Consider the following 13,915-nt stretch of genomic DNA (forward strand, 5'->3'; position numbering starts at 1 on the left):
ACATATATATCACCTGATTTATAAGAGACATAGACAAGCATAAAACAAACGACTGCCATTAATATGAAAGATAAGCCGACCCACCGAAGTTAAAATGAAGCGCAACTAATGTGAATCATTTCTTTTTCACTCTAACAAATGTCAACTGAAATATCACATGAGTTGAATGAATGAATGAAAAGAATCCTTCAAGGCTCGCTATGTTATTGTGGCAAAACAAAACATGTCAAACACCTTTGACATTCATATAAACTCATTTGTTATTGCAAAAGTTCGTATTTGCAGAGGACGTTCAGCGACATTTAACGCTTCCGCATTGCCATTTCACCCCAAGGGCAGCCAGACGCTATGTTTAGCCAAAATGATGAATATTTCGCACTAGTGTGTCATGAATATGCTAATAATGTGAAACAAATCTGCGTTGGCTGCATATAATATAATAAAGCAAGAGCAACAGCAACAGCAACAGCAACATTAACATAACATTACCATTAAATGAACAACGTCATCAGAAGTACGGCAGCAACAGCAGTATCTAACGCCAACACTATGCATTGTGAGGCAACAATACGCTTTATTAGCGCTCATCAATCATTGCTGGTGCGGTTGCTTCATTTTTAAGTGTGTGTGTGTATATGTATGTAGTTGAGGGTGTTTGTTTGTTGTATTTATATTAGCTCTGTTGGCTATATTTAGGCAGCAGACTTAATTTAAAAATTTTATAAATATTTTTTCTTTTCTCAATACAACCTTTCACTTTACTTGATTTCTACATTATTTATGTGTTTACTATGTATTTTGAAAAATCTTGTTGTTGTTGTTGTTTTAATTTCACTTTTCATTGAATAAACGTAAATTAAGTATTTCTATTTGTATATGTATGTATATATGCTGAAAACCTTCACACCAATCAATTTGACAAATTGCTTTGTAATGAGTTCCACATACGCCCCGGCGCACCGTGTCTGGCATGACTACTTAGTAAATACTATTTGAGTGTGTTTATATGGGAGAATTCACCTTGTGTTGACGACAAGTTGTTGCGCCACATTTGTAGAACTTTTTAACACATTAATTGGCGTAACAACAACAACAACAATTATAATAATAAGTTGAAAAGTGAAAATAAGTGCAATGAGTTAATAAGCAGAACGAAGCCAGCAATTATATAAATAATAAAAAAAAATTACAACAACAACCACATTTGTGTACACGCATGTTGATTAATAATGAAAAATTATTTTAACGACAGTGTTAATCTGTTATTATTGGCCATACTATTTGTCTTTAAATGTCTTTTGGCATTTTCTTGTTTGAGAAAGTGAAAAATTTATCAACTTTAAAATGTTTTCTTCTTTTTCGCATTTATATTTTCAAAATATTTGCATTTCAAAGAATTTCCCGGTCCAGGAGATTTTTTAAATTAGCTTATTTTTATAAAAGAAGTGGCTTATTTTCTAAAGAAAGTGGCTATTTATAAAAGATTTTTTAAACAAAAATTATATTTGTATTTACTCTCAAACACTCAAACCCACAAAATTGTATAAATAACTAACTCAATTATATAGCAACCTAAACATTCTCAGTTTGCAATGTCAATACGTTTATTGCTCTCAATTGTCCTTTATTGACATTTGTGTTGACAAACAATGCGTGCTGCTGCCCAAAAGCTAAGTAGTTTTCATTGTAGCTATTTTTACGCAAATCGTTCTCAATTGCTTTATTTTTATAAACAAGTTTCTTTGCACTTACAGTGTATAGTAATTTTTTTTGCACAAGCCAATTTGCTTTTTCCGCTCACTTTCTCCTCTTCCCTTTTTGTACAATCGCAAAAAAAATCGAGATCATTAAACTCTTCCCACCATTGACCAATGACCATCGATTTGATGATAAATCGCTTTCTGTTGCTCATCATTATCATTTATAGTATATTTTTTATTTGCAATACTCTTCGGTCCGCAGCAGACACTTTTTATCAATGAAGTGAGGAAGTGAATTTTAAAAGCCATTCAGCCATTCACAGTATACAACAATACAATACGCAAAAGCACACTTGAAATATAATTTTTCATTATTTTTATTTTTAAATTAATTATTTTAAGAGCACGCATTGTTGTTAAAATCAAAATCAAATTTATCAAAAAAAAAAAAAAAAATACATCTTTTTCTTTAATAATAACTTATATAAATTAAAGTTCGCAATCAATGGAATAATTTTGGACTTTGATAATGTATGAGATGCTGAAAGGGTTCCTTATTATTTTTGGTATCGAATTTAATTAGTAGAGAACGAAAATTATATAAGGGCCTCAGTGAGGCAAAAATAAATACTGCAACTGAACTCAATAAGTGTTTTGAAGAAAAACTGAATGATCAGTTAAAGCTCACCTGAAAATAATTTGCGAACGTTGTCCAAAAATTTCTTGGAAACCATAAAACAATTATAAAAACTTAAAGGTTAAATTAGAGGTGCCATACCATAACGCCATACCCCTAACTATTGCATTAACCGTAACAATTTTTATTATACTCGATTATTGGTTTCATAGCCATTAACAGCATGTGTAGTTTTTGTTTTCCATGTCAAAGTGCCAAATAAAGCAAATAAAAATAAATCAAGGAATAGTTTTTTATGGTTACAAAATTCAATTGATAGTTATGGTTATGGTCATGTTGTTATGGTAATGCACCTCTAAATGGAAACATTGTTGCCCGTAAAGTTGGTTCGATCGGTTATGATGATGATAATGGCACCTCTAATTTAACCTTAATAAATTAACTTATAATGTCAAATAAAGCTTTGGTGTGTAATATGTCCTTAAAAAGACCTACGATGGACTTGCATTTGGATTTTTCCGTCAAATCTAGGTGCTATGAGTGATGAACAAGACAAGAGGTTCCTTCAAGACTTTTCCTTAATGAAAAATCGCTATCAAGGGAAATGGAGCGCAGAAATGCTAGCAGATTATTGTTGAAGAGTAAGAAAGTCCTTCCAATCCAATATTCAAACTCCAAAGTTCCAAATATCCACAAAGATTAAAGGTATTTTTTCTATATTAAGTAATAATTTCTCAAAATGTAGAAAATCTGATTATTATTTAGTGGTCCTAGTAGATTGATTTTTCAAAGAAAAAGTTAAAATCTTGTTGACCAAAGTTGTTTAATTTCAGAAGCTCGTAAATTAATAAAATATATAGTGTTGCACAGTAGAGCTCTTGGTATTCGACTAATGGACTAATCGAATTAAGCGGACAGAGCATTATTCGAATAATAATATTCGGTTTGCAGTATCCGGATAGTCGTAAGTTTTCGAGTATTCAATTAACCGCGTATTTCCGACTATTCGGTTACCCGTTCGTTGTCGGCTATTCGAATAGTGCAAGTTCATTAAACTTTTATTTTTATTGAAAAAGGTGAAACTCACGAAAAATACGTATAATAGATATTTTCTCATATAAAAACAAAAAAAATCAAATCAAACAATTTTCATGTATACAAATACTCGCAGCAGAGCAACTATTCGAATAATCGTAGTGGAATGACTATTCGAATAGTGGCAATGTTACGACTATTCGAATAATATTAATCGGTTAATATTCATACGAACGGTTACAAACCGGATATTCGAATAATCGGTTTTCAAGTTAATCGAATAATTTTAAGAGCACTAATACACATTGTCTTTCAAAAACTCTGACTACTCAGTTGCCCGTTATTGGTATTCGATAGCCATGCATAAAGTACTTTTTGGTATACCGTTGCAAAGCGAATATTATACTCGCTCTAGTAGCCTTACAAATTGGGAAATTAGCATGGATTATCAAAAAGTAAGAATTTAAGCACTTCAGTGATGAAATTTTAATTTCAATTTTAAGAAAAGTATGAAAGTAATCAATTTACATTTCGAAATTGGAGTTTTAATAAGCCTCATTAATACTTAAAAAAGAAACTAAATCAGTGATATTCGGTTTTCATAAAGTTTAGTAAAGCCTAAGGAAATTATGAATTTTATTTAACAAAGGCTACCTTTGAACAATATTTTATTAAAACAAAAAATTTTCGTGAAAATAAGTAAACCAATAATTCAATTTGGTTTAATTGAAAAATAATATTTGGTATAACATATAGCAAGGATGCATACAATTAGCTATACATATGAGAAGATTAAAAAAATGATATCATCTATTCAATAATTGAAAAATACCAGTGCAGAAAATATGGGCTTCCAAAGTCTTTCAAAAAATCCCTATTGAATATGTTTGCAGGTATTATGTAAGCTAGTACATGTGTATATTTGCATTCATCTCTATGCATTCTCAATATCAAGAGCAGCATCAGCGCCATAACCATTAAAATAAAATCAAAATTACATTTTGTATATCTGCATTTAACTTATCAACTGCGCTAAAGGTCTTCGTATGAACCCATTTAACTTTTATTTCATTCAAGTGAAGGTGGTGAATGTGTATGGCACTGGAACTTGAGGACAGGAATATAGACAGATGCATGGTTATTAGTACTACAATTTGAGTGTACATAAATACTACAATTCGTTTAATATACATATATGCATGTATATAACTTTTGACATTTTGACATTTCCACAATATTTTCATTGCCATTTTTATGGTTTTGCTCATACCTTTGGCTTTCAACCGATCATATCGCAATCAAATTAAATGATATCACTGGCAATTAAGATGAACTTTGGAATGTAGATACTGTAGCTTTAAATATACTTGTACGTAGTATACATATACACTGCGCGTCATCAGGTTAGCACACCTCTAGATCAAATAGTTTTAGTTAATTTCTTAAAACTAAAAAATGTACAAATGTGAAATTTTTAGTGATTATTAATGAAAAAATTTTCTACTAAATAAAACAAGAATTTTCCTTTTATCTTTCTGCAATATTTTTTAATAATTTTTCCACGAAATCAATAGAAAAATTAGTGATTTAAATTTGGTCATCAGGTTAGCACATACATATCCGTTTTTTAATTTTGTTCAACATTTTCTTTCAAGATCATATTTTTGAATTTTTGTATTAAATAATTTAAAAATTTATATATTTTATTAAGGGTGTATCGATCACCAATTATTGAGAATTACCTCAAATAACCGATTGAGTAGTGATTCGCACAAATTTCTAATATAATTTCAGGAAATTAATGACCAAGGCTTTTGTTCTTATTTAGTGAAATATTGCCTGCGATACTCGTAAATTTTCCCAACCAATGATATCCACACGTTTTCGTTTATGTTGTTGTTCGGTGAGTAAGGCGACAACTACTTTAAAACACCATTTTGTCCTTTAACTCAAGACTTAATACCCGACCAATTTGAATATGTGCATTCTTTTGATGGAAATACCATGGCAAAGCTCCAAACAAATTTTGAAAATAGATAAAATTAGTTTCTCGTACATTTTATATGCCTTTGCAGTCATCAGTATTCAAAACTTGCAGTTTCAGTATATATCATGATTGAAGCCCCGACGCGTCACACCACCCCCACGACTATGTAGCCATTCGAGATTTTTTCTTTAGTTTTAATATTTTTACGTATGGAGCATACGTTATAACCCATTAAACAGGAGATAAGCTCGCTTTACCACCACTATTTGCCCTGATCTTGAGGAAAATTGGATGCTTCTCTTGAAATTGCTCAAATATCAGCAACGGAAAATTCAACAAAAAAAAAAAATAGAAGCAATTATATTAGTCTGGTGAAGGTGTGCTAACCTGATGACGCGGATATGATGAAGTGTAGTATCTATTTAATGTGGAATTAATACACTTTTAATATTTTTTATAATATTTATTTTATAGACGAAGAATCTTCATAACTGATAAAAAAATCATTGAAAAGCTATGAAGTAATTGGAATAAATAATCACACATAACTAGATAGTAATTAAAGTACGATGTTGACGTAGTAAACAAATAAAAATATTTATATAATTTTGTTTATCTAATACCATCACTTTTACTTCTAATATGTATTGGTAATCAAATTTATTTTACTACTAATTACAGTAGCTTTAACAGAAAATGTTAATTTATGCTGCAAAATAACAGAGCATTTTCTTCATTTTCCCTGTTAACGTGGATGTAATTTTAGCGTGGCGCCTAAAAGTATGCACACCAAGTCATATAACAGCAGACGAAAATCATATAAATTTTTAACATACATAAGTTAACATACTGCAAAAACTAACAGTTTATTTTGAAATCGCAAAAACAGCTGTAATTATTTTACAGTTACTTTTTAAAATTACATATGTTTAAGCGTCTGTCAATTGCCACACATTTCCCCTCCGCCAGTGCTGTCAACAGCAGCTGTTTCAGCTGTCTCCCTTCCATATGTTTAAATCATGCCTTGTCATGGCCACACACCGCATGTGAAGTAAATGTACTGACCCGAGTTTGGAAATTTTCTAGCAACCTTTGAATTTTCTCAGTTTTATTTTTGAAATCTTGAGAATTTTTAACATTTCACATTCAGTTGAAAATTTTTTACGCACGCAGACACATGCAATAAAAATTCGAATTTCAGTTTTTTTCTCTCTCCGAAACGTACCAAAAAAGTTTTCTTCCCAACTCAAGAAAGGAAAAAAGCGTAACGCGCCGCTAGCAAATAATTTTCGCAGACCGTTAAACACTGCAAAAGTTACCTACAAATACATAAAAGTGCGTAAAATTTGCGTTCGCCGTCATCAGTATATATTGCAGCAGGAGAACAGTTGTGACCATCACCTCCACCATCCCCAACGCACACAGCAATTCAGCAGTTAACCAAGCAGTTGTTGCAGAGTTAACTCGAAGTGTCACTAAAACTTAAAGACAGCTGTAAAAAAGAACTTGCGAGAAAATGAATTCGGAAAACGCTACGGAATTGAAAAAGCCCGTTAAGGACCAGGTGGAGGAGAAACCGAAGCCCGCACAACCGGAAACACCGAAGACGCCTTCCTTGCCAGTGAGCAGCTTAATTGGCTTCAATACCGAGGACTTTCTGGCGCGTGTCAATATGAACGAGAAGATTAACAACATTTTACGCTCGCCCACGAAGACACCGAACGGTGTGCGTCAACGCTCCGTTTTCACGGCCATCACACCGTCATCGGTGAGTCAGCAAATTTTGCTTTTTTACACTCTGCTCTGTTTGCCTTTTGATTTATTAGCATTTATGACAGAGTGCCGGAAATCAGGTGTGTCATTTGACTTGTATACATTTCATGTCCGTGGAAAATCATCTGTGCATGGAATGAGAAAAAAAAATGAATTTAAATGTCAGCGAAATGTCAGCTGAGCACAATTAAGCTGCTTGACAGCGGCTGCCAGCTGATTGTCAATCCCGGTTTTTCGAACTTCTGCTCGCTGCGCTCACTTTGATAATTTTTATTAATATTCTCAGCAATAAATTAATAATACTCTTACATAAATTGCTCTCATTGCTTTTTTTTCTCTTCATAAAGTCCCGTTTCAATGCCAGCGCTGCTCCTTTCGTGTCGCAGCAGCAACGTTCGTCGGTTACTTCCGCCAACACTGGCTCGGCAGCTGGTGCCGTTATGACGCCCAAGGAGACATCAACGCCCTCGGCTGCATTGCAGGCTCGTCAAATGCCCATACCAGTGCACATGAGTGCCGCCTCCCCGCATCATTATGGAGGCTATGAGACCCCATTGACTGGACGTAGTGGTGGCATGACAAGAGGCGTCTTCAATACTCGCTATCCTGTAGCACCGCCACCATCGCCGATCTATGGTTTCGAAAATGATATGTGCCGAATGGTAAGTGCGACAGTTAATAGAGTTTTCGTAGAAATTATTCGTGGTAGAAATCGTGTTGATCCGTCTGTAGACTATCACAAACTTTCTCGATATTTCTTATGAAATTATATATAGTTTTTAGTAATATGAGCAAAATGCATTCTAATTTACTTCTTATTTTTTCCAATTCATCTATTTCCCACCTACAGCCGCCTACCATGTCACCCTCTCATCATGCGCAACAATTTCCACAGCCAATGCCGCCGCCCCCCTATGCAGTGGGACGTCTGAGCGGCAGCCACCGCGGTGTTGAGTATGAGAATCCAACTCCGCCACCTTGTCCAGGTGCAGGACCTATTGCCATGACTAATGGCACTATACAACTACGTCTGCGCGACGGAATACGGTAGGCATACAAAATATTACACTCCAATTGCAGCTTCAGCTTCAGTTTCAACTTCCTTTAAATTCTCTCATCCGCATTCTACTCTCTCTGTAGCATTGACATGACGCTGGACAAGGCGGTGCGCGTTCTCAATCAACGCAGCATGGTGGCCATTGCTTTATCGCGCAATTGCAGCAACTCAGCGTTGATTCATCCAAATGGACGTATATTGCAGAGTGGTTCCAAGGTGGAGATAGTCACCTATGATGGCATGAAAACCAATAACTATGTGTGAGTTAACCACGGAACGACAAAATTCCGAAATCCATTATTCAATTATATTCCATTTCCTCAGTCGTTATGCTAAGATGTGGTACAAAGGCGTCAGCTTCACCAGCGAATCTTGTGCTTTAATCTATTTGGTGGATACGGCTGGTACGCGTACCACCACTGATACCTTCACAGATCTCACAAAGGATTACACTTTGACGGTGTTTTATGAGTGCGTGGCAATTAAGTGGAATTTATTCAAATACATTGAATCAATCAAAAATATTTTTATTTTAGTGACTCCCGCCATGGTCCGTCTTATGTACAGGATGCTAATGAAGTTATACAAAATTCCACATATTCTTGCACAGATGAAGGCACTGAAATTTATGAAATCAATGGTTTCCGTATCACACAGGCCGCCGATGGACTTGTAAAGTAAGTTCATACATTTTTGAAATTGTTTTATTGTAATTTTTTACTTTCATTCGGTTTGCCTTTAGATTGACACGCACTCACAACAAATGTTTGATACGCACCAGTCCAGGTAATGGTTCGGCCACTTTGACCACACCAGGCATTCACTGTACAGCCTCTTTGGGCAAAACTTCACATTTATTTGTTCGGTAAGTGAAAATGTATCACATCATTAGAGAGTTAGTTTCATAGAGAGTCCGAACCAAGTTTGATAATTTCATAAACTCTACAGAAATATCTAGCGCTAGTATATTAGATTCATTAAAGGCCTTAAATGAGCTGATGTTCTAAATTCGATAAGCCTAGTCTAAATAAATAGTGAAAGAAGAGGTATCATACAAAAAAAGCTTTACCAACTTCTTGATGTCTAATATAATTTTATAAACTCTATGAAGCTCTCCAGATATATCTAATACTAGTTAACAAATAAACAACGACTCCTCAGGAGTTGGAACCCTGGTTAAGGGTTATTAAATCCTTCTCGAGACAAATATAAGATTTTTGTATTGACGTTATGATCCACAATTTACTACATAATATCGAGAATGAGTGAGGATCAGTGAAATGACTAGCAAATAATGCAATATTTGGTACAATGTGAATTGGTATTAGGTATTACAGGTATTGGGCATTACAGGTTTGTCGATAAGTAGATTAATTGTGGAACGAAAGCAAAAAATGGGGGTGGTAAATCATACTAAGAGATAAGTAAGATAATTTTTGTACTAAGTTTTGAAGCCAGGAATTCCAGGAATTTTAGCTGGTCGCTGCCAGCCTGCTAGCACTATTGTGTTCTTATAAAAGTCTGTAGCGGTTTTCCAAAACCCATCTGGAGCACAAATATGTGTGAACAAGAAGTGCTATGTGGAATCGGGAATAAATAAACTTCCCTGACGGATATACAGAGGTAGTCAAAATTATTTATATATCGGACGTTTTTTTACAAGTTTCACACAAAAAGCATTCGCTTGTTGTTGTTGTTGTCGCAGGTTCACAAAATGCTATGTTGTTGTAAACCTTGATCTATTCCTGAGCGAATGAAGTCAGTTTGGCAAGAATAGCTAGAAATATGGCGGAGATATAAGTAAATGAACTGAAGACTCGCAGTAGTCAGAAGTATTTACACACAGCGATTTAGCCTTTATCCTTGAATTTGGTTGGAACAAGAGTAGTAATTGGATTCTATTGCATTCGTAACAACCTAACTCAGCCTTAAAATATAAAACTTGGTAAATAAAATGAAACCAAAGGAATTATGGATTATAACTAGATCGGAGACAGTTACTAAGTTTAAAACTGTTGTTTCGGCTTCGGAGTTAGTTAAAATTTATAGAATTTGATGGAATACTGTTTATGATGTTATTAGAAAGTTATACGAACAATTACAAGGATCATTTAAAGAGAACTGGTCAGAAAATTGTAATAACTCAAAGAGAATGCAGAAGATTAGTAGGAACTGCCATACAAAATCCCACAATTAGTCCTCATAATATTGCAGCAACAGTCAATGATGCTACACTGTTAAGGACATTTAAAAATAGTATCAGAAATACTTACTTTGTGCATAAAGTTGACCACTTCCGAAACCAAAAAAGCGATATACTTCTCATATGCTTCTCCTAAAGCCTGTCGTGGACAGATAAGGCTGAATTTTAGTTCTAGGGCTTCTTTAGTAAACGCTTTTAGACGCTAAACAGAGTCGGAGGTGACATGTTGATTTTTTGGGGAAGTTTTCCTTATTCAAGTTTTGGAGATTTGCTATTAATTTAAGGACCCTAAATCATCCGGATATATCAGAATTCACATGATCATGCCATTGTAGTGGCAATTATGAATTTATCGCCTTAGATTAGGAACTTATACTGAACATTAAAATTTTAAAGTTATCATTAAATAAGAACAGGATAATAGAGTTCAAGTTGGGTGTAAATACTTTTGACTACTGCGAGTCTTCAGTTCATTTGTTTATTTCTCCGCCATATTTCTAGCTATTCTTGCCAAACTAAAACGTCCAATGTGTAAATAATTTTGACTACCTCTGTATATCATTTCGAGGCCCATATACATATATTTATAGTACAAATTTTGTACAACGAAGGTATCGGTGTTTGAAACATCCCTCTTGATTATTTCTTTTTTAGTTCTTGTGATCTTATATAAATTATATATTTAATTGTTCTTTTATAGTCGCAATGAAAAACGTATGCACTTCGATGGATCGTGTTTCATCGTACGCAATGCCGGGCACTCGGCTGGTTTCAATGAGAACAACTTATTGATCGTCTATTAAAGCTACGTACGAAAAAATATGAAAAGAAGCCTTTTTGCCACAAAATGAAAAGAAAAAACAAAAAAAAATTTAAAAAATGAAATCAAATCAGCGAAATCAACAACGAACGAACGTAGGCGATTGCATGCGATGACATCAAACAAATCACAAACCAAACAACATTTTAGATGCAAACAAAAGCAGAGCGTATAAGAGGAAATATAATATAACGTAAAGAGAATTATGTAGAACACAAGGAAGAGAAGAAAGAAATTCAATTAACAAAACTCGAAAACAAAAACGAAACAGTGTAGTAGTAAAGTGGAGCGCATAGAAAATTATAGAAAGTTGTTATGAAAAAAGTTTTAAAGAAAGAAAAAAGAAAAAATCAAGAAAAAAACGCACACCAACAGTTAAACAAAATAACGTTAAACTAATAGAGCCGCTTTGCTAATAGTATATATATATAGTTACAAAATATTACAAAAATACCGTTAGAAATCATTTTCACGCTTAACATAGACACAAATTTTAGTTTAGTATTTTTTTTCACAATTTCTCTTCTTCATTACATTCGCGCAAAATAGCGTGTGTCTCGGCTGGGTATGGGTGTGTAGTGAAAAGAAAACGAAGATTACAAAAAAGTACGAAGAAGCGCAAATAGCCACTAAAGACACCTTTGCTGCCAACTCAGTCGAGTACAATGAAATTTTCAACTCTTCAACAACTTTAGCTTACTTACTATTACCGTCGTCTATAACGTTTACGCAAATAGCTTACTAAATATTTTTATTTAATTTGTTTCACGTCAAACTAGCAATAATAACTTAGACACTAACATTTTTTTTTAATAAAATATTAGCTTCAAGCTCCCTTGCGGGGATCTTCATATATCATTCAGTTTTCATATTTTAACTCAAAATTTTAGTTTCGAAAGTGTGTTTTCAAATTTTCCGTTATGACTTTTTAGTAGCATAGTGTAACCGATAATGACATGATAACAGCAAAAAAAAAGTTTTCAACCTATTTATGTAAAAAATAAAAAAAAATTAAAAAAAAAGTAATTAAATCTAAAAATTTCAAAATAGTTATAAACCAACGATAAAAGCAACAACAAATATGTATAATATTTCGCGCAATCCTTTCTTTAAACCTATCCCACAAAGAAATCTTCATAATTCTACCAAAAAAACAAAAAACTTTCAACTTATGAACTAATCAACTAATCATCTAATCAACTCTACAAATCTAATCGAAAAGCAGAAAGCCAAAAAGGATAACTTTGCCGTCTAGACTATTGTGTGCATGAAATGTGAGTGGCAAGGGAAAGTTATCCCGTTCAACACGTCCGGTGGATACAAAAGTGTCACAGTAGCAGAATTTTTAAGTATTCTGTCGAGTAATGCAATGAGCAGAATAGGAAAAAAGAAGGAACAAAAAAAAAACACAAAATACAAAAAATGCTTAAATCCAATTAGCTACGAATTTTATGTAGATACTTACATATGTACATGCATATACATATATATGAAGGAGTGTGTGACTGAAAATCTGCGCATGAATACTCATAACTTTAATTATGTTTCAAATAGTAATCAAATGAAGCCTCAGTAGCGTAAAGAGTAAAGAAATCAAAGCAGAGAAAATATCAAACAGTTGCGCATTGGCTTAAGGTCTCAGGTCACACCTCACTGTCATATATGTATATAGATTATAGTAACCGCATCTGCATTTATACATAATACACAAAAATATAGATATATATATATGCGTAAATATATATATATATAGACAGTTAGAAATTTAGCTTAATTTAATATAATATTTTTTTTTTTCATTTTATAAATGTTATTTGCAGCGTTAGTTCCTAATTAATAATCTCACCATCAAACAGACATAAATACTTATTAATCTAAATAATATTGTTTCGGTTATGAATAGTTATGATAATTTCGGCAAAATGTGCAACAAAATTTTATAAGTTAAATAAAAAATTATAGTGTATTCAGCAATTTAATTTAAAAATATGTTCAATCTGAGTTTTTATGATAAAAATTGGGGAGAGTGATAAATGGCGAGAGAGAGCTATATAATTAGTTCTCAGATATGGTCAACAATCGGGCCTATCCCCCTTGTCGTTATCGTTTTAAAACGACACAAGAAAGCCTATTTGGCATACCTGTTGGCGTTAGGTTAGGTTAGGTTTGTAGGCAGATCTCTGCAAAAACAGAAGATCTCACATAGACAGCCTGGCGCTGTCCATTGTGGTACCAATAAAACTCCCTGTGGATCAAAGATCTTAAAGATTCAGCAAAACGCTTGGAATCCGTTACAAATTTCTTAAAACGGCTAATATCGATTCTAGCCAATTCGCTAGTTTCGCCGAAAAAGGGCCTTCCGACGTGATTCAACCTCAGTCTGGCAAAAGCTGGACACTGTAGAAGAAAATGCTTAGATCATTCCATCTCGCCTTCCTCCATACAGCTTTGGCAACTTGCATCTGCTACGATCCCAAGTCTCACCGCATGGGTACCCATTGGACAATGTCCAGTAAGTACACCCATGATGGCGCTGAGATGGACCGTGTCCAGAGAAATCAGTTGAAAGGACCGCTTACGCTCCACAGAGGGGCAAAAGGACCTCGCCACTGCACAAGTACTGGTAGTTGACCAGCGCTTGACGAGCTCATGCGTAGTCTGCATGTACAGCCCTCTTGCGCAGGTGGACCATGGGCTACCAAT

At 33.9% G+C, this 13,915-nt stretch overlaps 2 protein-coding genes across 2 annotated transcripts in view; one reads left to right on the forward strand and one right to left on the reverse strand.

The window, feature by feature from the left end:
- The window catches only part of Rem1_1 (uncharacterized), a 161,663-nt gene that overhangs the window by 118,595 nt on the left and 29,153 nt on the right, over window positions 1-13,915 (reverse strand). The gene's annotated exons all lie outside the window — the stretch shown is intronic.
- Window positions 6,488-12,238, forward strand: LOC105218120 (uncharacterized). Its single transcript, XM_011193499.3, has 8 exons — window positions 6,488-7,127; window positions 7,480-7,794; window positions 7,983-8,179; window positions 8,273-8,449; window positions 8,514-8,660; window positions 8,726-8,866; window positions 8,932-9,054; window positions 11,093-12,238. Exons 1-8 carry the CDS (start codon window positions 6,876-6,878, stop codon window positions 11,193-11,195), a joined length of 1,455 nt encoding a protein of 484 aa, XP_011191801.2. The 5' UTR covers window positions 6,488-6,875; the 3' UTR covers window positions 11,196-12,238.

Source organism: Zeugodacus cucurbitae, chromosome 6, assembly GCF_028554725.1.
Source record: "Zeugodacus cucurbitae isolate PBARC_wt_2022May chromosome 6, idZeuCucr1.2, whole genome shotgun sequence".
NCBI classification, from domain to species: Eukaryota; Metazoa; Arthropoda; class Insecta; order Diptera; family Tephritidae; genus Zeugodacus; species Zeugodacus cucurbitae.

Excerpts from the sequence above, each read along its gene's own strand:
- LOC105218120 (XM_011193499.3), top strand. The coding sequence starts at position 6,876 with ATGAATTCGGAAAACGCTACGGAATTGAAAAAGCCCGTTAAGGACCAG. Across the intron at positions 7,795-7,982 it reads AAAATGATATGTGCCGAATG|CCGCCTACCATGTCACCCTC; the intron begins GTAAGTGCGACA and ends TCCCACCTACAG. Across the intron at positions 8,180-8,272 it reads CGTCTGCGCGACGGAATACG|CATTGACATGACGCTGGACA; the intron begins GTAGGCATACAA and ends CTCTCTCTGTAG.